Raw genomic sequence first — 24,859 nt, forward strand, 5'->3', positions numbered from 1 at the left:
GCTCATTCACTATTGTTTTTCTACCTGATAAATGAAGGCTTTTTACAGAAATGTCACTGTAATTTTATTAATGACAGGAAATTTCTGTACAATAAATCAAGTCCACTGTAACTTTCCAATGCCATGTCACAATTTTTAGCTTTGATTACTGTGTCCTGGCATGGATAAACTTGAATAAGACAAATGAATTTAATGTAAGGTCTTCATTATACACACATCTTATTGGACTGTTATTCTGGATTTTGCCTAATCCCTTTTTGATTTTCTAGGGGACACAAGATGTCTGCCCACCTTATCAATTTTCTCTTTTGCAGTTGGAGGATCATGTGTCATTTTATATCAGCAACACCTAGTTTTAATAGCTGCAGGCAAGGCACGGGAGATTGGTGAGGTGCTGAGTCACATTATCATCCAAACGTTTGCAGATTCGTCTGACTGGGCTGAAATTTAAATCATTCAGTGAAAACTGAGCTTGTAAAATGTAATCCTGCTGCACAAGGCAACCTGTAACTCAGAGAATGCTCAAATCTACCAGATATACACTAATTTGTGGATACTGAATTTCATACACAATTAGATAAACTCCTAGCATTGTCAGTCTCTGCTCATACAGTAATTTACCTGTTTGAGTTTCTTCAGGTCTTCATCCAACTCCAAATTGTCCAAGATAACAGCCACAAAAAGACTGAGCAGAATCTAAAATGAACAAGAGGATGCGCATGAGAACAAATGCTGTGTGTAAATACATTCCAATATCTTAATGTCATTATTACCACCATAATATAGCGAATACTTTTTTAAAAGTAGTCTGTGCAGTAATTATATGTGTTGATTGTTCTGTCCTGGAAGACATCCTGCCTGTCTGGGAGAGGTGTGAGTCATCCAGAGAGAGTCTGAGCTGTCTGAATGATCCCCATATCAGAGGGCCAAACACTGAAATGTCAGCACTTCTTACGCCTGCAAGTCTGATTAACTGTGATTAGATGTACCACTTGAGAGAACACTGAAGGGGTGGGAGCACTAATTGAATGCATTAAGAAAAAAATACTTGTATCCTTTTTCCTTTTTTTTTTTTCTTCTTCAATCTGCGTTTACTGACCAAAGCCGAATTAGTGTGAATAGGATACTGCAGCAAATGTACAACGTACTAAAACACATTTAACCAAAAACTCAAAATTTGACAATTTCTTCAGTTGATTTGGCTTCTACATTTCAAGCAGCACAGTAAGTTCCTCACCAGGGTAGCAAACAGATGGTAGAGGATGAAGTAAATGGCTACTACCGGAGCCCACATATGACCTACAGCCACTAGAGTCTGGTCCATGACATCTACCCAGCCCTCCTGGGTTAAGATCTGGAACATGGACATGAATGCCTACAGGGAGGAAAGCACAAGATAAGAGAGAGTGAGAGGCAGAAGTCTGAAGAGGGCAAATGAATACACAAGTGGGAGAGAGACAGAAAGACCGAGACATGGAGGAAATTACACAGAGAAACAGACAGATTTGACATTTGAAAAATGCTTTTTCACAAGAGAGCAAATATCACACAGATGATGCACATATCCCCTTCTGACCATCCTGTTCAACTGATTGTAAGATATTTAAACATAAACCAGGGAGAGAAGGGGGGAAGTGAGTAGACAGCCACCCTCTTATCTACATTATAGAGGTCAGATGAAGGTGTAGGGAACAGCCATCTGTGACACATTAGCCCTTGGAGTCAAATGGCACAACTGTGCTTGCTCACCTCCCAGACAGCAGCCCCCTCCCTCCTAGCCCTGCCCACCTACTACCATGTCCCAGTCACCGCAGATACACCAAGCAACAAGTCTGCCCATAGGGGAGACCGCCAAATATCATTAACTACGATGTGTGCCTGTCTGTGTGCACACTTGTGTGTGTGTAGAGGCACAAGCAATACAGGAACAGGTACAGAGAATGAGAAAGAGAATGACAGCACAGCGTACAAGTGGGATCAGTTTATAAGCAACCCTTCATGCCCCACTGTGCCTGGGATCAGTCAAATGTTGGAATGAAGAAACAAGATGAGAAGGGAAAGATGTGGCTAATGAGAGAGAAAGAGTTTCATAAGAGCTTCATATCAAAGGAGGAACTACATCTGTTGACCTGTTCTGATCTGTTGCAACCCATCATCAACATCTGCAAGCTTCCTAAGGTGTCTAAGGTGTCCTTCTGGAACTGCTCCTATGAATTACTAAAATGATTTGGTATATTTTAAATACTACCTCAGCTTCAAATGTATAATACAATTGATGTTTCCATGAAAAATAATCTGGGAGCCATTTTTACACTGGGAGTGTTTGGGTCACTTTAGAAGGTTTACCAGTTGCTTAGTGTTTATGTAGGTGAAAACAAAGTACTGAAATATAGGTGACACATATTAATAACATAGAAATGCTAAGACTATCATGTTTAGCAAAATCAAATGTCTGTTCAATAAACTAGTCTAAGAATATGACTAAGCAACTGTGATTCATGTGAGCATAGAACATGTAACCTAACCTAAGAAAAAAACTAAAGGCACAATCCTACACAAACCTGTCTTAAACAGGCCAAATGGCCTTTTTTTTTTTAAATATGCTGGTGACAGGGTGTGAGAGGTTTCTTACCCTGGGGAACGTGGTAAAACGGTCCAGCTCCTCCACAAAGCAGAACATCTGCAGACTGATGGCTGACATGACGATGAGAAGGCTAGCTGTGAACACTACCAGGCTTCCCAGTTTTTTACCTGGCCCAAATATCTTATAGACAAAGTCCTCTAGTGCTGGAGAAATCTTGATCAAACGCACCACACGTAGCACCTGAGAGAAAGAAATATAAAACATGAATCTTTAATGTAAGATTGCTATTTGTTTGGCCACTGTTATACAGCATAGAATTTGTTTATTTTAAAGAGAGCTAAAACTAAATATCATAGTCATAAAAACAAACATGCAGCAGAAGCACATCAATTATATATTGATTATATAAAAAGCATTGATTTTGGCCCAGTGGAAAAGGTGCAGTGATATTGTGCTGTGTCAGTGGGCTTTGCCCCTAAATTGCTTGTGGTGACAACAATCCCCAAAAGGTAATGCATCTTGGTCAGGCTTTGATCGGGAATCCAGAGAGCAGCTATTGATCGAGCCTCCCTCTGTTATGCCTCTAGCTAGACATTTTTCTTAGAGTACAGCTGTAAGCCAAATTAATGGATATTTCCCATTTCCCACATATACACTGAAATAAAGGAGCTGTGATGCTGTTCTCGACCTGTGACTGTGAATCTAAAGCAAACAAATACAGTGATACAGCTTACAGCATCATGACTGATGAGATGGGTAGACACTACCTCCTTCTCCTGACAGAGCAGGACAACCACTACCCATTTTATAAAAAGTCTAAGGCTAAAAGTTCACAGAGGATATAAGGACATACTGACCTTGCTTGGCTTTTTGTCCCCAACACTAATGACTTGAATTATTGATAAAAACACCACTATTGAAGCTATAGCTTAATGTAATGACCTCCATTAATACCAAACACGAACTGCAACATGACTGTTAAGGGCAAAAGATGCAAAAAATAATGTTAAATGTATATTTTTTCATGTCAAGTCTGTTTTTTTAGAAATAAATGCAATTGTTTCAAGATAAAAAGATATCTTGACTCCTCAAATGCTGAAATGAGATGAGCAATTAGCAATGTTGAATGTTACATCTTTCATGAGTCAAACAAATTACTTCTAACCAGAGATGATCACAGTTCAGCCTGTATGACAACATGTTGTTGCATGGCTGAATCAAAACATTCTTTTCTTTAAATAATACTGGTGCTACCAATGATTAACTCTAAACAACACAAAGAGAATGGCTTTCCAGCTGTGTGCATACAATATGTGCACTTCTGGCTCGAGCCTGTTGCAAGACAAAGCAGTTCTTACCATAAGACTGAATTGTGTAATGTGTCACATTGTCTCTGTCACAGATATTCAATCCAGTGTTTTAAACCCATGTTGGCCAGACACCAATAGCCAGAATCGAATCAGTGCATCCCCAACAGAGTCCAAAAATTATGCAATCTCCAAACTGGCTGGAGTTTTAAATTCTGATGCTTCTGAAGTCACTGAACACCTAGACAGCACGTGTTATGGTGGGTGTATGGGCGGAGGGATCTATTTAGGGCTCTGAAGCATGCAAGCATGTCCAGACTGAAGCCCAGTTGGAAAGACTAACCTTTAACTGTGGTTTTGAAAAACAAACAAACAAACAAACACTTATGTGTACATCTTAAATTGTTCCTAGTTTGTATTGTGGAGAGAAAAAAAATGCTAATTTGCATAAAACCAAAGCTGGTCATTATTTTTAACACTTCCTCCACTGACATCTGCATTATTATATATTTATTTTGTTAATTATAGTTGCTGTAATTAGGATAATAAAGCCTCTAACAAGCATCACAGCAACATAAGTAAGAAAAGACTTTTCAAAACCACTTTATGCACCATGCAATATTATGGTATTATAATATGTGGGCTTTTTATGGGAACTGTTGTTTCATGTCCCTATAAGTTAAATTCCATACCCTACTGAAAAGACTGAAGGAAGGAAACACATTTAATAAAAGCATTACTACAGATATGTATTTTGGAAAATGTGTACCATGAATATTTAGAATGTTATAAAATAAATGTGCAATTATTATTGATAGGAATTCAATCATTATTTGTACAGTAAAAGTGTTTATATGTTTGCTTGAGTGTAAGCCATGGACATGTGTAGATGACAGCTGTTGAGAGAGACAGGCAGGATCAGGGCATCCTGTATGGTCAAGGCTCATTAAAGACATATCATACCTTTTCCCAAATATCATACCTTTTCCAAGTATGCATTTGTGCATCTTTTTTCATACCTGAAAGTAGGTGAACTGGGAATGATAGAGGTCAGGGTAGATGTGCAACGTGGTGCCAACCACCAGCAGAGACTCAAACTTGTGCAAAGAGGAGCTAATGTAGCCAGTAAAGCCGAGACACCAGATCTTCAGAAGAGCTTCCAGGTCAAATAAGACAGTAAAAGCAACCTAGGAGGGAATGAAGAAAACAGAACTCAGGTATACGGCTCTATGGATACAGGTAACTTCTTTCTTAATAAAGTGACACATTTTAATAGTTGTTCATCAAGAAATTATCACTGCTTCAAAACGTGGTTCAGGTGCAGTGTCGGCTCAGACTGTAACTGGATGCAAACTTGTTTAATGAGGTGAACAACTTAGGAGCAAAATGCAGTGAATTTCTCCAACAATCTGATGACTAATTAATTTTGTACTGAAAGACTGCATGGTCTTGGACAGTGGTGGAATGTAACTATGTATATTTACATAAGTACTATTTTTTTAATTGGAGGGTATTTGGGTTTTACCCAGTTTACTTTTTTTTTCTATCTTTATTTTCTACTGTTATATGTCTGTGGACATATATAACATTTTCTACTGTTATACTTTTGACTCAGCACCATTTATTTAAAATATATACCATATATATAGCTAAAGGCAGTTCCATTTCACTACCCAGCAGTATAGTCTTCACTTGTGTGTTAATGAATCAAAATTGTGAGCATTAAGTGTGAAAGGCTCCAGCTTTCACCAGCCAAGGATGGTTAAAAAAACATGGGAAAAATAGACTGATTTGGAGCTTGACCCTGTAGCAGGGACTAAACATCAAGATGTATCCGTTTCCGTTGCATTGCATTTGACCATTCACCCCATAAAACTGTCTTTTCCTGTTGTAGTTTCCCAATTTTATATAAGTAAAACAATAAATCACTGGAGGACTCCTTTAAGTATAGGATCTGAACACCTCTTCCACCACTGTCTTCAGCAGGGTAAAATGCAATAAAGAGAGAATAAAACTGGCACCTCACCAATAAAATGTGTTTTTCTCAATTTACCTCTCAAGCCAGTGCCTCAATTTTCTATATTCCCTACACAGCCTTCACACATACTTGGAACAAATCTGCAGATCGATGGGTGCATGTTATGGGTGAAAGGAGTGAGAGAAGGTAATGCTCTCTGTGTTTTTTTCCATTCCTTATCTCCTCTATTCAGCTGTAGGTGAGAGAGAGGTTCTGAAGGGGACGGGGAGATTGGCACACTCCTCACCATCTTTGCTGGTGCTTTACCACCTGCATACTGATGACAGTGAACCTTCTTAATACATATAGTGGCACATGTGCGTTTGCTTACTTTAAAGCAATAATAAATAAATCTCATATAGAGATGAATGGATTATAACCTAGTGGACATATCTTAAAATTTAGATTTGCTTCATGTGAGAAGACAGGGGAGTAATCATGAGGTGCTCAGATTATGCAGGATTAAATCCCTTTTAATAACATACCATAACACTGCCATAGAGGACATTCCCAATAATACAGAGAAAAAGCATCATTTAATAAGCTTTTTACATAACGCAGCATGATCACATACAGTTGTGTTAAGCTGCATTAATACTTAAAAAAAAAGGCTTTAGCATGGACATTTAAAAAAAACCATCTCACCTCTGCCAGGTAAAACTCATCATAGTGCCGTCGATAGTTCTCGCCCTTATAATAGTTGCTAGCAGCAACAATGACGTCCACAGCGACCATGCTCAGGATGAACATGTGGAACACAGAGGACCGCATCAGTTGCTGTGGAAACAGAGCAGTGTTCACTTACAATCAATGTAAATTGTACACAGCAGGCAAAGAGGAGCTAAGAAGTGCATATAAAACCCAAAGCCATTTTCATTTGTTTCCCATTGAACTTCGTGTTTGGATATAAGCCAGCAACACCATGATAAAAATTTCAGCACTGTTTGAGATTTAAAAAAAAAACACTTTGATCGAAGGAAGGTTACTCAGACAAACAAGACAGACAGATGGGTGCAGTATATTGTACCACTGAATAAGACTGAATTATTCAAGCTGTACGGTCTTCGAAACAGCAAAAACAATGGCAATGAGTAAAAAAGTGAGCAAACATCTTTTTGTTGTGTTTTATTCAAAATCTGATTTAGGCAGACTAAACCTTTGTGTTTTACACTGCTTCCTAAAAACTAAAACGCTGCGGAGAACTGAGGGTGGACAGCCGTAGTATGGGTATGGTAAGTTGGACATACAGTGAGATAGAAGGAGATGTGGAAACTGGCTAAGAGGACTAGCAGCTAAACTGTAAGAAATTCAAAGCAATCAGGAGCCTTTCAATGGCTGCTGAGAGAAACATCCAGCCAGACAACAGAATCAGCGTGTATTCAGATAGCCGAAAGCAGGGACAATAAATGCTATCTCCAATGGAAATGACAGTGGCTTCAGCTACATCAGGCATAGAAAGTCATTTCTTATTGTTATATATATTAAAACTTAACTCAATGATGTATCTGCTTTTGTTCCACTACACTGCAAGGATACACAGTCACATCAGTTATGCATTCTCATCACTTAATGTCCCCTTGCAAAGGTCTTCACAGCAGTATACTGTGGAGTATGATGAATGCAAATAAATAATTACAACAACACGTCATATAGACATTTAACTGGAAATATAAAAAGTCAGTAAAAGTGAAAACAAATCAAAATATAAAGTAGTACTTCCTTTGCTTGAAGGAACACAATTAATCGACAAATCATAACACTTGCAACTGAGCCTGTTCCCTACCATAATGCACCACTACCCCTGACCTTCCTTCTTTCCTCAAGTCACATTTTGACATTTCCATACCACATATCTAAATATCACTGGGGTGTCATTAGGGCAAAAAGAACAATTAAGAGTCTTAAGTAGTTTTATTACAAATAATTGTCTCCATCCATGCATTAAGTCATAACGAATCAACTGATGGTCCAGATTCCTAGATGAAAGAATGCTATTTGCCAAAGCTAAGTGCCAGTTGACATCTATCTATCTTGTAACCAGAACTCTTAGAAAAGATGGTTGTGTTCTAATAAAAGTGTTTGTACTGTAAAGACTTGAGACAACTTCATTTTGGTAGGAGAAAAGGATAAACTGTACTTCCCTGACCAGCCACCAGTATGTAGTGCAGTATTACCACTAATAATAAGAACAATATCATCATCATCATCATCATCACTCTAACAAACAAAACAGATTTGATTTAACATTTAATTTAACAGCTGCATACCTACTGCAGCAGTCCTTACCACCATTTAATTTAAATAAAACAGCCTACATGAAAACTAAGGAAACTAAATGATATGGAAAGAATCGTGACACTAAAGCAGGTGAGTAATTCAGCCCAAATAAGCAATCAGACAAAAACACGGGCTCCTCATTCAGACAAACACAGTAAATGTGAAACTGAGACAATATGACAGATGTGATCAAAGCCTTGAACTGCATTTATGTGGCAGAATGAACAGCTTGTGAGTGGGAAGAATCATTCACTCCAAAAAAAGACTTGCATGTGAAACTGGCAAGGAAAGACTGAAAAAGTGAAATATGAGAGGAAGACTTCAGACAGATGAAGAGTTTTTGCAGCATTGCTGGAAAGATCAAATTCACCACATGAAAACGGGCCCATTGCCATCCCCCGTCCCACACACATACACCATACAAAGTCTTTAAAGTCTAAAAGGCCTGATCTGAAATTGTGTTCGGTGCTGTAAAAAAAAAAGTGCTGATGGCAAAAGTAGAAAAATAATCTGACAGAACTCTGAACTTGTGGGTACATTACGTGAAAAGCCTGACCACTTTCAAAGAAATATTGCAACACTTAAAATGATCTCGTTACCTGACGAGGATTTCAGTGTGTCAGTAGGAAGGCCAGACTTTGTATTACTGCACTGCAAAATGAGATAAATACTATATGGGAGGAGGTCTGGGTGGAATGATCTGGTCTTGTTAATTTGCATACCAGCATATAAAATATACAGCATGCTTTCTATTAATTCCATTCTGCTGACCAACCACAGCACAACACCCTGACCATGCCACATCTACATTTCATTGATAACACTGTTTTGGCAGTATTCCATGATCCTAATGGTCTACTGTAAATACAGTTTTAGAGTCTTCTGTCTCCTTCATTAAATAAGAATCAGTAGGTGAAATATTTAATACTGGGGTAAAATACATTTAGCTTTTAAAAACTAATTTAACACTCCCCTTTCCAGCTACAAACTTTCTAGTGTGTATCAGCTCTTCACACCCAGTTCTGGCCTTGGTTATACGGGGTCAGGGATGTTCACTGACGGATCCGTAGCAACACCCAACAATGAGGCCACAATGTATTGACATACTGCAGATTGCATCAATCCATTATTGCATAAAGTTTAAAAATTCAGCCACTTGATGCTGCAAAAACAATTATTTTAACAGGTGTTAAGCTGTTCTTTGAAAATACATCATGAACATGCAGTCATATCCACAGCTGTGAAAGTCTGAGCATACTAGCCAAATATTTGACATCTTTGAAATGTGCTTCTAAAATTGAGACAGCCACTTCCTAATTTGTAATCGGTGCTCTTTCGCTCTTTTAACTTAGTTCAATTTTTTTTCTGCCTATACTTTGTCTATCTAGTTGTCTCATTATCTTAGTTCAGTAGCTTATTATTAAAAGCCACAAACACCACATCATTAAGTTATGTCTCAAATCTGAAGTCCAACTAATAGCCCAGACTGACAGAGCAAAACCGTTTCAGTAGAACACATGCCCAGTCTGCACAGCGGTTAGACCCCCTGACTGAGATTGGACGTGACAAAGCAGTTTGACATTTCCAGCAACCAGACGTTCCCCCCCATGGGTGTTTTGGCTGAACAGAGTTGTGTGTGTATGCACCACAGTGTGTGTATGTGTGTATGAGGTAGGGAGCAAGACATAGAGACGGAGTGACAGAGAACAGAAAGTACATGCTTGTGTGTATGAAACGGTTGATTTTCTCAAGGTCCTGACTTTGCCCATATTCTCTGTCAGCTTTTGGGAATCACGCTGCTAAGAAAAACCGGAGAGTTAGCTGGAGAGCACTGTGCTGTTGTAACCTTTGTCAAATTGAGATACAGTCTGTCCATCCAGCTCTGCCACAGAATAACCTTTTAATCTTTGCCTCACATTCTGCTTCATTTTCAAATTGAGTAAAGATGCAGTGCACTTCACCAGATAACACTACCCATACAGCTTCCGAGGCAAAACAGCCAAGTTTGCCCAATGCAGCTGATGGCAGTGGTACACCAAATATAGCCTGAAGATATCAGAATCACTTTAACAGCACCAAATGTGGGACAAGATGACTCTCCCCTGCCGTTTTACGTTTCTTAGCTTGTGTGTTTCTGAAATCCCTTCCAACTTGTTTGATGGATGCTATTTATTTGTGTTGCTTCTGGCTAGATCTTTGAAACACTCGGTGCTGACTGTGCACACACTATTACATTGACGTTTGCATGTAGAAACCACATATTAATTGGCATTTAGTCAAGAGAATATTGACATAATCTGCCTGATAATAAAGCAAACCTTACCTTCTTGTAAATGATACACTTATGTATGCAAATATTGGTACAGATAATTCAAAAAAAAAAACTATTTCAAGTGGCATTAAACTGTTATTTGGGAACTATCAGTGCACTCTGGATGTGCATGCCTGAAAAAATAAGATTAAAAACAATATTAAAGAAAATCAACTAAACAGCCATCTCTTCTTTTCATCAAGCCTTCTGGCTTGTTGTTTTAAACATGAGTACTTTATTATCAAATTTATTACCAGTCAATTAAAACAGTGCAGAAAAGTCTCACTTCCCAAAGGCTGCCTGGTCAGTGTGACATAAACTGCAATCTCACACAAGAGGTGAGACAACTTTCAGCTGTGCCCATAAGACATATCGCAGCATGAGGCACTGTCAATAAGCACACTGATCATCTGCAGGACAGAGAAGTATGCATTATACCTGGGACTGCCTGGCTGTGACTGTTACACAACCAAGACAGAGAGGCAAACTGACAGACAAATCACTGCTTCCTCATACTCCATCTGTTCACTTAGACTGCCAAGGAGGACAAATGCTCTTTCTGCTGGTACTTGAGACGGGTGTAGCACATGTGCACAGAGCTGGCAGGATATAGCAGTATTCACACAGGATTTCTCACCAAGAGACTGGGCCATGTTCTGGCAGCACCTCCTGCTACAGTTTTCTCTCTCCTGTTTACTGAGATTAAGAAGAAACTGAGTGGGATTAAAGACTGCTTCACTTTCTTATCTCTTCAGTTCAGTTTCCGCAATGACATTTGATGACAATGAATAAATAAATGATGATAATCATAGTTCTATCTTTTCGCTCTGTATGTTATGCAGCTTTAAATGAAAACATGTAAGACAGGCATCCTAAATTAGAACTCTATTGTCAAACCAGTTAGCTCATGGTTTGGTATCCATACACAGTTATTGTAATCTAAAGTGTCTGGCTGAAGAAGCGGGGGTGTAAAGTCTTGCTGGGTTGGGGATCTGGAAAGTGGGAGCCTCTTTGCTTATTATGACCTTGACTAGAGCAGGCTGACTCATGTCTCTGGCTGAAAAACGGGTCTTAATAAAACATGATGTCTGCCTGCACCCTCCCACTTTTAATAATTTCTGCTGTGCTTGGCCACCTCTGCGTCCATTTCCAGTCTGGCACTTCTTTATGGACTTTTCTTGAGCCAGCTTCCCTTTTCTCTGTGCCCTTCATGTCTTTCCACACAGGGACAAACTGACCTTAACCTTGACAATTTGTCATGTTATGGAATATGAGTTGTATCAGTAGGAAGATCCACAGGGAAAAGATCAGTGGTAGGAGGAAAAAGAAGATTTCAGAGAATCAGTAACCTCAGGCTTTTGAAGGAGAAGGTCAAAAAGGTGTTCCATTCTTTAGACCTCAGTATCCCCTAATGAGCTACTGTGTTATACATCTCTATGTATTTAGCTCAGTGGAAATAGGGCTCAAACAGAGGGAGTGAGCAGCATTAGCAGCTTGTTGCCACAGAGGCTATATTCATCACCTGATTCTCCTGGGTGACCAGAATTACTTAGCATTTACCATGGTTTATCCACCCTTTCTTTGTTGGTCATTTAAGACCGTTTTAATTATTCTCAAAATGAAATATATGTATATGTACACATATATATATATATATATATATATACACATTATACATATATATATATATATATATATATATATATATATATATATATATATATATACACATATATAGCTTAACAACGAAGGACAGTATTAATCAGTGTAATTAGTTTATTTGCTTGACTAAAGTGCAGGTGTCATGTGAAAAAAGACATTAGATCTTATCAGTGAAAAAACCCTGGTGTGACCCATGGCAATATTTTCCTGCTATTGGCAACAAATACAGGATTACTGCTACTAGAGCTCATAAGTCATAAAAGTCTCCACACCTGCAAACAGAAAAGGAACTCAGCATCACGTTCTATATTCTTCATAAAAATAAAATCAAAGTTGTCACTGTAGTGGCCACACGTACTGTGAAGTATATTCAGAGAAGATACCACAACAATGATGGCTTAGGATGACAGAAGTTGCCAAAATCAAAGTTAAGACTATATTGAGGATACCACTGTAAGATTAATTGAAAACACTACATTAAAAAAAACAGCTGTTGGAGTGGGAAATGAAAGTGGAGGTGTTCTCTGCTTTGAGAGCTATTTTAGTTTATAGCCCCTCAGGAGGGGAAGCTGCCATTTCCTCTGTGTCTCCAAAAAGAGCAGGTGGTTAATCAATTATGTGTTATCTCCAACTGTTGCAGCCTGCTGGACCCAGACAGACCCACATTGGCACACACGCACATGCACAAATAGACAGATATCAACAGGCAGATCGACAGGCTGACTGTGAGACACACAAAGGCTTGATCGGGCACATACAGGTGGTTTAAAAAGCGAGTAGCGACAGGTATCGTTGAGCTAAAGGCAGACAAACACAGGCCGTCTGACTGTAGATAGTGCCCACCTGCCAGCCCTGAAACATTTTAATCATTTGATGGCCAATTACTCTGGGGCCAGGCAGAGCAGAACAGAAACTCACACTTCACTTCCCTAGAATGGGAAGATGGCTCTGCAAGTTCAATCTGCACTGCCCTTCTTCACCCTATATATCTACTCAGCAAGCACTGCTCCTTTCTAATATGGAACAATGACATAGGATCAGTGGCAAGAATCTGAATAAAGGGATAGCCATCTTTAATCAAAAATAATGCCAACATAAGACTGCAAGCCGTTTTGCACCATCTATTATGACGTCAAAGAATAAAACAAGTTAAAAAAATGTGCTTTTCACAACATCATGTACTAATGCTCATGTATATGTGTCCAAGTCAATCCTTTTTTAAAAATTATTATATTTTAAGGCAAAATTGGTAGAAAAATGTCTTGTCAAACTATGCATCTGAGAGAGAGATGGTCTTTCCAACTGAACATTTGTCAAAACAGAAACCAATCCCAGTAGTCACTCCTGTGGAGGTCTAAATAGTTTGGATTAAACAGATGGATTTCGGGTTTTAACTCCATCATAAAACTAAAACACTTCCAGAGCAGTTTGGAAGTTTGACATGCCACAAACTGCTGTCAGTGTGTGACTGGCAACTGAAAAGAACGGATGACTTTTGAAATTAAGTGCTGTATGATGCATGTCAAAGTCACTCTCAGTGCTATTCAGCTTTTATGCTACTTGATTATTATTTGCCTCATGCTTGACACTTTAAATGTTGGAGTAGGCCAAAATTTAAATGACAACAAACTACTTTAAGGTGACACTACAAAATAATTAGGATTTTAGTGCCAAATGCTCGTCTGAAATAAGCCTGAAAGGTGGCAGTTAAAAGTTTTAAATTGTTGTGGTCAGCTTTAAATAATGGATTAAGTAATTTATATATTTATACTGTATATGCAAGCTAACAACAGAAGTTGCTGTCTGTGAAGAAAATAAGCTCTTCAGGCTGTAATTATTTCATGCTGAAATGAAAATCTAAGAAATACCTGTAGTATATAATATATAGTATATGATCACTTAATTGACAATCTGCAAAATGTATCGAGATAAAATTATTAGAATGTATTATAAATGAAATAAATCATTCTTATAGATCTTTGGCTTGTGAAACCTTTGATCACTGTTAGACCATTATGTCTTCACACCACTGTGGTGAAAGAGATAGGACTGCAGTGTCTGAAAAATATAGGCTGTGTTAATCCAGGCTAGTATTAGGAGGAAGGGTGTTCAGACGGGACAGTAAATTAACCTTACAGTAGTTGTCATGCACTGGTATTGTGGGAATAGTTCATTAAAACAGCCATTAAACTTCAGGTAATGGTTCTACAGAATCATCCAGTGGCAATGCTCTAATCCACACAAAGTGCAAAACAGACATATTCATATGAATATAACTGTACACTCATTTCAAATATCATCACCCTCCAAGTAATGACTTAAATCACTGTGTCATTTCTGAAACAGCGAAAGGTGCATACAAGGGTTTATGAGAAACAAACCAGATTTGAAGGTTGTTGGAGTGTCAAGACAACTCAGACTGCAGGTTTAATCAACGTCATGGGAAATCCAAAGAGTTGCAGCTCCCTGAACCCCTCTACACCATTTGGTATTTGATTTTTATTTACAAGAGCATTGCAATAAATGGCCCTACTATGAAAATAAACTTCCCAGTTATTATAAAGAACAAACAATGAGATGATTATTGCTTTGTTTGTCTTTCCATGGTGCATTTCATGTTAGGCTCTCTTTGTATCACAATTTCTGGACTACTAGACGTGTGAGTTGTTCTCCAGTGTGACCCAGTACAACGCTGTGCAATTCAGTCCATCAGCAGCACAACAGTCTCATTGAAATGGAAGCTGTGTTTTTTGAACCAGTGCTATTGTCACTGTCAACATGACCTAATCTTGCTCTCTGTCATTCTTCATTCTGCTCTCAGAAATGGTCTTCCAGTTGGCACAGGAAGACAATAATAGCTATTTTGGTATGAGAGGATGAGGCAGATGAAGGAGTCTTTGGGTGTTCCATGTAATGGAGCATGGGGCTCAGAAGGAAGTCAGCCGTGTTTATCCCTCTGGTTATCCCTCTGTCTAACTCTTGATGAACTGCTGATGAGGCTCTGGAGAACATGCTGCTTTAATGGGAATACTGCATATTTCACGTTCTCTCTTTTCTCTCGTCTTCCTTTCTTCCCTACCCCATTTCTGTTTTTACTTCTGCTCTCTTCCTTTGTGTGTTTGGGTGAGCGCCTCCTTCAAGCTTAACTCTAGAATAGTATTTACTCCCTGAGAATTTGTTGACTCCTATCCTCTCTCTCATCGTGGCAGACTCTACTGGCAGTCTCTCACAGCAAGGACCTAGCCTTTTGCACCAACTGCTATCAATGGTGGGCCAGCTATAAGCCATGCCTGCTGCTTTAAGCTTATCTTTAAAGCACAACCATTTGGATCACACAAACCAAGAAAGCAGCAGCGCTGTGCATCATATAGACGTCATTTAAAGCTAATCTATCACTTGAGCAACATCATTAGTGCACCTCTACACATCAAACATAAGCGTCCCCTCATTTAAAACCCCATCATTTAGTCATCTGACACTATAGTTGAAGACGCAGACAAATGTTAAAACAATGAGATGATATTGCATGCTTCTGTGGAACTTGTTAAAAGGATAAGGCTTAGTGATTCTCTATCATCAGCATTTCCCCATCAGAAGTGACATAATTAAAACTGAAAGAAGTCACACATAAGTGCATAAACAGCTCAGCTTTTACACTTCAGGTAACTGTGTATTCAGGTCTCACCTTTAACATAAACTCAATAGATTTCAACAACTATGCTTGACTGTGTGAAAGAGAGGGAAACACTGTACACCATCAGCAGCATATTAATTATGTGGCATGTTTACCTGGAGGCAGGCAGGCGCTCGGCCATGTGGTTTGTTGACGTCCACAGCTACAAGCTGCCATCCCCCAGCGGCGTCTTCATGGAACATCTGTGACACAAGGACAGCACATCAGGGGCAGAACAAAAAAAAACAACAAAACAAGAAAAAAAACTCAAACACACACCTAGCCTTTGGCTACAACTTCATAAAACATCTGTGGCCACAAAAAAGCTGAAGGCATCATACAAACAGATTCGTACGCAAACAAGAGCAAGATAGCTACTACATAATTACAGTATGCAGGCCTAAGAACCTAACAATAGAAAATAAAAACCAACCAATATCACAGCAGAGACTTTCAAACTCACTAGACAGCTGTTGCACTCATAAATATCAATCATTCTTCTAAATAATGAATGAAAGTCATTTACCCCACATTGTACTAAGAATTAACTTGACAGAAGAATTAACATGAAGTTAGAAGCCAATTTGCAATTGGCATAAACACAAAGTATTGCTGAGGCTGATGATGTTATTAGTTTTTACGTCGTCATTAACAACCATTCAGCATCTCATTCAAGTCATTATGATTCTTCATCTGGCTCAGTCATAAAAAAAAATTGTCAATCCTCCTAGTACCATGTACAAAATATTGACTAACATGCCTCTAGGATGGCCAAAAAAATATTAATTTAAAAGTGCCAAAAACTGACATTAACCTACGTAACATGACAGAAAAAAGTGACATCATGTAAATTCATTTAAGTCACATCAGAGTAATTTTGCTTCAAATTCAACCCTTATTTACAATTCCACCCATCAAAATACAGGAATTAAAGCATGACCCTGTGAAACAAAAGTGGATTTTTTTCATTGTCAGTTTATCAACAGTCAGGCTTTACAACCTAATCTCTATTAAAAGAAAAAAAAATTATCAAGAGGCAGCAAAGCTAAGTCAAGGAACGGGGACTGCGGCACTGGTTGTGTCTCCCAGAGCCACCCCACACCAATCTTCCTCTCTAGGGAACATAAGGAGAAGGGAGCGTATTGTTTCAGCCTCAGTGACTGACAGTTAAGTGTTACACCACAGCTAATTAGTTTTCCCACCCTAAGATAAAGATTGGGGCATGAAGATGTGATTACAGTTCATTTTAATAATGGAAAGAAAGGCTAATTGTTTTCAAGGTCATAGCAACAGATGCATGCAAGTGGCAACAGCCTCTTTTCCATCGTGACTGAACAGAGGTATTAATTTAATGACTTTCTAAGATGTATCATTTTAGTAAGAACATAAAAATACTAAAAACTATTTGGTGCTTGTCAGAACAGCTCCATTAAAAATGTCACACATTTAAAAGGAAATTCTGATTCATCATTAAATTCAGTCCAAATCTACAACTTTGTTGTACTTATTAGTGTTTGGATTAGCTAGTTACAATATACCTTATATGACGTTACGATATCTTCTGTGAATTCTAAGGACATTCAGTGCTGAAACAAAAAATGTCTTCCTTATCGTCCTACTTCAGCTTGTAGTAGCTGAAGTACTAGCTGAATACATGATAGTCATAAATCATGTATTTTTCAAAATACTTTCTGTCCCTCTCCCCTCTCTGCTTCAAACTAACTTCCCCAACCCTCTTTTGTCAGCCCAGAATATTCTACTGTTAAGTGTGGAAGACAACCTTCCTCATAACTAAAACATCATTTGTTTAACAGCTGAAAATATCAAATCTGAAAATACAGTAATTCAGTGTTAAAGAATCTGTGATATCTGGCTTGAATGGTGGTTCAAATCCATCTATCTTCAATCACATACAGTACACTGAGACACTACCCAGAGCTCGAGGTCTTTAAAGAGTGACTGAAACTGGTAAGTCAAGAACGTCAAGCCTTCCACCCTGCACCCCCAGTCTGGTGCCGCAGACGATACGGTCAAATGCCTGTCAGTCTCAGCCTTACCTGTGAACAAAACTCTAATACATTAACTCCTTCACCTGAATCACTAAGTTGTTCCCACCCAAAGGACAGCAATCCAACATTTACAGGCAGAATACCATAGCCTCTGAATTGGAAGGGCAGACTCTCATCCCAGCTGCTCCAAATCCATCTAAGAACCAGCCCAGAGCACACTGGTGTAACTGGTCTGATAAAGCCAGCTGAAATGAAGCATTGCATTAGTTCAGGCAGAGTACTGCAGTCATGCTTGTATTGGCTGACTGGCAAAAGCATTTTTGCTTTCCAATAACTGGCCTGTTCACAGCTCTGTAGTTGCCTTTATACACCTAGAAAAATTTAAAAAACGCTTGGGCAGACACTGAGAATACATGTGAGTCCTCTACCCTCAGAGAGGTGAAATTTCACATCCCAAGTCTATGCCGGTTACCCAAGTCCCGTTTTCTAACTTGGCCAAATGAATCTGCCTAATCTTATTAAATAAAAGTATCAAAAAAATACTAATAATGTGATATTGTGTGATATATTTTGACGATAATCTGTCAGCTTGTGTGTCACTGAGCATAATAAGTTATACCTGTGTTGTAGCAGTAGAGGTGGTACTGCTCCTTGACCCCCACATCTGTTGAAACTGCACTCTGATCTCAGCAAACGTCTCGATGATAACAGCAATGAACACATTCTGTAAAAGACAAAGAGAGAGAGAAGAAAAGTTGTGACAATTAAAAATAAATGGCCAAGTGCAGGCACTATCTCTTGACATCCATTCACTATCTGTGACATTACATTCATTCTCTCATTAGGCGGAGAACATTCTACTAACAAGGGGAAATCATTATACATGTATGCGAAAGATTAGGTATAAGACATGTGCCATGAGAGCTGCAAGTATTATGAGAAGTGCAGCAGAGACAGACAGACACTAACCTTGACAAGCCATGCCAAGAAGAAAATGAGAGTTATAAAGTAGAAGTAGGAGCGCCAGCGGGGGAAACTGTCAATGGCTCTGTACATGAGGAACACCCAGCCTTCCTGTGATGCAGCCTCATACACAGTAAAGATACTTGTACCTAAACAACAAGAGACACAAGAATCAGAGAGATGCACAGATGAAAAGGAGGGATTGTTATTGAAACAAGTGTCAGTATCAGTCTCTTGGTTAACACAGTAACGTTTGAAAGCCTCACACCAATTATCACAGCTCCCCTAAGACTAGGCCTTTCAAGAAGGCAATACCTTGACTTTCTCTTTTCATCCATAATGAATATACAATCTGACAGTTTACATGATGTAAAATACAGAGACTTGGAACTCTGACTGTCTGGCAGACTCATTAATCTGATGAACTGATCTTTAATGCATGTCTGTGTCACTGTCACTGACAAATATGGTCAGATGAAACTAATAAACATAAATTATTTCACTTGGCCAAACTACAAAATGAAACTCTTGGCTGTTTTCTGGTTAACATGCTCTCTCCAAATGAACTGTCTGTTCTTTTAACACTTGGCTAAAGATGGTTTCCCTGGCAACTTAATGTCATTCCTTATTAATTTAATGTTTCGAAGGAATCAGAATGAACTGCATCCTTTGCCATTCGAAAAAAGACCAACAAATTTTTGGGTGTTTGTCTACAGAAACAAACCCCCATGATGACATCACTTAATTTTAAGGCACAGTACCCAGCAGCTGACAGCATCTGTCAAGTGTAATAGATAGACAGCTTGCAGATCAGTAAGAGCAGCCCAAATCTCCCAGTTAACCTATAAAGCATATCATGTCAGCGATGCAAGTTTATCATGTTAATAGTTCTTAGTGTGAACCTGTGGGTTTGGAGACTAGTAGTAGTTAGTGACATACCCTAGTCATTGTATTGTTGTAAACAGTTTATTCCTTCTGTATAGATGTAATCATAAAGAATAAATCTGAACCCTCAATAAAGTCTTTCTGGACAAGAGATCTGTTCCTATAATAAATCGTCATAATAAAATCACATCCATACAATGCAAAATACAATGTATATCACATTAGTAGCTGCAGGAATATATTCAAAATCTGCTGGTAGATCATGTAAACCATACTTTCAAGCTGTATATTGCACTGAAACTATTATATTCTAGAATATAATATTAAGCTGAAAGTACTATTTATTGTGAAGTTCCCAGTCTCCTTCATGGGTATCTAAGAATTAGCTATACTGCACTATGCAGGGGCATGGGATTTGAACACATTCAGATGATAAGAATGCATGATGCTGCAGAATGGCACAGCTTTATACCAAATGTACATACACTGCTTTAATTCTTATCAGAATATACTATACTAACATTTGACAGAAAAAAAAAAACAAGCAGCAACTATTATTTTTACTCAACCTGAACTCCTGACTTTGTTTTAGCAATATTTTTATGGCCTCTGCATGAAATGTAAACTATAGAATTGTATAAAAAAAACATAAATGCATATGTAATGCATGCTTGTGAATGCTTATCTTTGCATCTGAATGCATTACTGACTGTGTATGAATAATTTATACCTAGTTCATTGAATCCACTATAACCAAGCTCTTGTCGGCTAAGGCCCAGGTCTTCCAGGTCCACACATTTGAAGCCATGAGGACACTGGTAGCCTTCTCCATCAGGGGAACAATGGGTGTCAGGGATAGCCAAGCTGTTCCATGTAACATTACTAATAAAACAATAAAAAACATATTCACAAAATAACATATTTACAATGGGTGGAAAATTGAATAAATATTTGAATGAAAAAATAAGACATCAATCACAATGTAATGTTTGCCCTGCCTCTCTCTTCCCTGTCATCCTGTCTTTTAGTCACAGGTGTTACTCCAGGAGCTACTTGATTTCTCTAATGAAAATTAATTCCTTTGAACTGCCTGCCCAGACTTTCATCCCAACTGTTAATTAAGAGATACAGGATCAGAATGGATATTTTATTGCACTATCACAAGGGGCAGTCAGAGGCACAGTGCTGAATCCTAATAAACCTAACTACAATACACTGGACTCAATAATACTAAAACAAGAAATCACTTTTTTGATGACAAAGTGGAGATTTAGCAAAATTAAAAAATCGAAATAAATATTTAATAATTTTAACAATATCCAAATATAAATTCAGCTGTTTGAATCATATACCTATGCCACAGTTTTCATAACATCTTATTTGTAACAAGACTTTAAATGTAGAGGAACTCTCAATCCAACATCACAATGTAGCTTTAAAGAAATCTAAAAGACATGAATGGCATCCATCTTCAGCTCACTGCAGTCTGAGATCCAGAAGAGAAAACCTTATTTTGTTCAAAAATCCAAAAGCATTTTCATCTAATATCCATTCCAGGAAATGTCTGCTTTGCTATTTTATGTCCATTACAAGCTAAGGAGCTTTTGACTTTGTGCCAAGGGCATAGGCAGATAGAGATTAGACACACAGGTCCTTGTGTGACATACTTCTAAAATATGCCATTAGAGCCATAAATATGTGTGTGTATGTACAGTATTTAGCATAAGTAGCACAGCAGTAAATAAATTAGATGTTCACCTGCCAAAACACTTCAGAATTGTTTTTACAGTGGAATGTCACAGTTATGAATAATAAACATAGGAATGTCCTGGGCTATCCTTCCTGCTACTAATGGTCAATATATGCTGAGTCCCTTGGGTGCTCAGTGAAACATCAGTAAGGAGAAATGGATGGGTAGCCACTGAGCAGAAATGAGCTTCACACAAGCGCTGAAGAATAAAGGGAAATTTAATTATTGTAATTACTCCATGCAGCCTGGGTCTTTAACCATGATGCTAGCTTCCCCCATCATTTTTCTCTTGTGAGTAATCATATTATCATCATCCTCAGTTGAACGGTTAAATTCAAAAACAACCAAAAATTGTTTAAATGCATACTTTACTTCTGCATCAATATGTGCACATACTATAACACATTCCCAATACCAATCTCTGGAAGTTCTGGAAGCCACTGACTTTTCTTTACACATTAATTAGAAGCTTTTAAAGCAAATTAAAGAAAAAAGGTAGAATTTGTTTGGCTCTTTAGGATCATGGCTTTATGTTGCTGACTGAAAGTATAGGCTAGATTAACAAAAGTCACATAGCAATAGGGTAAAAGACCTAATTGTTCAAATGGGATACTGACTATCAGCTGCAATAACAATTCATGAAAATAAACCACAAATTGTAAAATAACCAAAGTTACTCTTCTTTAAACTTATTATGATTTGGTCTTACCCTTCCTCTGTATCGTTAGTAACACAGTGATGGTTGAATGTTCCAAACATTTGAACACCCAGAATTCCATAAAGCAGAAGAAAAAACAGCAGGAAGATAGAGACACTCCAGATCTGTTCCCCTGATCGCCTGAATAGTGAAGAAAGGCATACAAGTGTCATATTTTTTTTAACTGTTCATTAATTGTAGAGATCACATTTAAGAGAAGTGGTCGTATGAGCATTTTACTTCAAAATATTGGTGATGCGGGAGCGAGGGAGCTCAAAACGGAAGTAGATCCTGAAGGCACGGATCATAATGAGTGCTCGGGGGATCCTCAACATTCCCCATGGAGACATCTGATCCACAAGCTCTGCTATTTCAAACACCTAAATCAAAGAGAAATATCTTGTTAAGATCTGAAAACCAGCTACTACAAAAAATTATCTTATGTCAAACTGTCAAAGCACTTGCAGGAAAGAAAATAATAAAATTCCAACGAATACATAACAGTAAAAGTAAATGTTGCAATATACCTGCAGCACCAGGGACACCCAGATGAAAAACACCATGAATCCATCAAACATACACCAGCGATCTTTTACATAGGAGTTATCCCCCTGTGGAGAGAAAAAGAAAAGAAGAAGATACCAACAGTGAGAGAAAAAAATGGCAAAAAAAACTTTGAAGAGCAGGTAATATGAACCTGAATGGATAAATAAACAACAGGATATGAATATTATCATAATCCCAGGCCATATCATTTAAGAAAAGCTGATTTAGTCTTGTAATGTTTTGCTGATGTTTTAATCAAGCTACTACTTATGGTTCTGAAAATTACCCATATTAAGTGCCAACCATCACCTTCTGACAGAGAAAGCTTTTATTGTGATTGAAAGCCTTTGTGTGGAAAAGTAATGAAAAACAACAGAATTCGAATTTACTGTGCCCTTTTGACATTCAAACAGCCCTGTTTTCAACATAATAAGACAAATATGATTAAGCCCCTGAAATGTGAACAAAGTGAAATGCCATGAGGCCGGCAAAAACGGGCATACTTAATTACCACTTACACAGAAAGAGAGTCTCTAAGAAGCTCTTAGGGGGTCAGTCTTCAACAGGAAGAAAGGCTGCAAATAGGAGGGTGTGTTCTGAAACACTCTACAGATAAGGACCATGTTTGATTACACACTGACAAGAACAAAAGCATGCAATTACTTTACCACACTATGGGGATCATTTGTTTTGTGCAGGCAGTTTAAACAACTAGCTACAAAATACAACTTCCAAGTGTCAATCACACAATTATAGACACGATGAATACATCTGCCCTGACCCATTCAAACACACGTTAAAACTTAGAAACCTAGAAATGTAAACGTGTCATACATGCATAATTTAGAGAAGCTGAGTTGTACCTGACATACATGGACAATCTACAGATAAATACCTTCACATTGTACAAAAAAGGGGTTTATCTGTCTTCACGAACTAAAAGAAACATTAAGTGAAAGAAGATTAAATGTTCTGGTTTTAATTCTGTGTCCTCCATTACCTCCCTGTTTTTTACTCTTGCAAATTAAGCTGTCCACAGTTTGTATGGCAGTAATTATGGGCCTTTCATCTGCCAGCTTTCTGTTCTGAATGCTTCTATAGAACATTATCTACCGCAGATTTGAATTGTGTTGATTTGTCCAAAATTAAAGCTCAATACAACATCAAAAGCTAAATTTAACATATGTCTAAATGTGTCTCACCTTCGAAAATTACTTAGAACTTAGATTATAGACCAACATGTGGTCAAAAAGGTCTCTATATTTCAGTAGTTGTTATGGCTTTACTTTATCAATTTACTATATTTTGCAGAAACTTGCAACAGTACAGTAAGTTTATGTTAAAACAGAAAATGGCCTGTTCGATGTACCTATGTAGTTTTCCTACATCAGTAATGGAGGGTATTTACCTCCATTGCCTTCTACCGATATGCACATAAGCTTGACTTTGGTGTGAGTGTCCCATCCCATGATGGCATTATAAAGGTAGGCTTAACTGTTCCAAAATGCTTCATGCAACGACAAAAAACCACAAGTCAAAAATCCTTCAAGAATCTGTGAATAGGTACCTTGATGATTCCTCTGATGTGCATCTTGGCAATCATCTCAGCAGTGTAGAGGAACATGAGCAGTGTGTCCAGCGTGAACGTCACATACTGCAGAGGAGGGTAGTGCTCGAATGTCTTAGGAGTGTTCATACACACAGAGATGACACTGATGATGGCACAGGCCCGCAGCAGGGAGTGCACCCACTGTAAGAAGAATGGAAAAGTGATATAATATTTTGTTATATTCTTCATTATCCAGCCAGTATTATAATTTTATCTTTAAAACTCATTTGCAAGGAAAACACATAAGCAAGTGTGACCAAAAACAACTGAACAGTCTAGGCTGAATGGAACAGAGATAACAGCACAAGACTTTATAGTCGTAAGTTACAGTAACTCATACATTGTACAAGTAGACTCACTGGTTTGTTGATCCAGAAGATGTCAGCACTGTCTGCAAGGGTCTCATCCGGCCCAAAGTCAGTCATGGGCTGGGCCTCGACCCGTGAGCTCTGCTTCCTCTTCAGCATGCTGGGGCTTGCCGTGCTATACAGAGAGTGGATCTGACAGACAGAGGGAGGCCAACCACACAGTGACCAAAACTAAATGAGGAAGCGGGGAACACTCTGGCT

General features: G+C 38.3%; 1 protein-coding gene across 3 annotated transcripts in view; it reads right to left on the minus strand.

The window, feature by feature from the left end:
* The window catches only part of nalcn (sodium leak channel, non-selective), a 52,562-nt gene that overhangs the window by 24,016 nt on the left and 3,687 nt on the right, over window positions 1-24,859 (minus strand). For all 3 annotated transcript variants that reach the window (XM_026295483.1, XM_026295485.1, XM_026295484.1), the window contains 14 exons: window positions 24,650-24,790; window positions 24,249-24,431; window positions 22,663-22,746; window positions 22,376-22,515; window positions 22,148-22,276; window positions 20,419-20,570; window positions 18,810-18,952; window positions 18,460-18,564; window positions 15,948-16,034; window positions 6,554-6,685; window positions 4,911-5,078; window positions 2,633-2,824; window positions 1,238-1,375; window positions 622-696 (listed from right to left, as the gene is read on the minus strand). In XM_026295483.1, coding sequence (XP_026151268.1) covers window positions 622-696; window positions 1,238-1,375; window positions 2,633-2,824; window positions 4,911-5,078; window positions 6,554-6,685; window positions 15,948-16,034; window positions 18,460-18,564; window positions 18,810-18,952; window positions 20,419-20,570; window positions 22,148-22,276; window positions 22,376-22,515; window positions 22,663-22,746; window positions 24,249-24,431; window positions 24,650-24,790 — 1,869 coding nt within the window. The remainder of the gene's footprint in view (window positions 1-621; window positions 697-1,237; window positions 1,376-2,632; window positions 2,825-4,910; window positions 5,079-6,553; window positions 6,686-15,947; window positions 16,035-18,459; window positions 18,565-18,809; window positions 18,953-20,418; window positions 20,571-22,147; window positions 22,277-22,375; window positions 22,516-22,662; window positions 22,747-24,248; window positions 24,432-24,649; window positions 24,791-24,859) is intronic.

This window comes from Mastacembelus armatus, chromosome 21, assembly GCF_900324485.2.
Source record: "Mastacembelus armatus chromosome 21, fMasArm1.2, whole genome shotgun sequence".
Classification (NCBI taxonomy): Eukaryota; Metazoa; Chordata; class Actinopteri; order Synbranchiformes; family Mastacembelidae; genus Mastacembelus; species Mastacembelus armatus.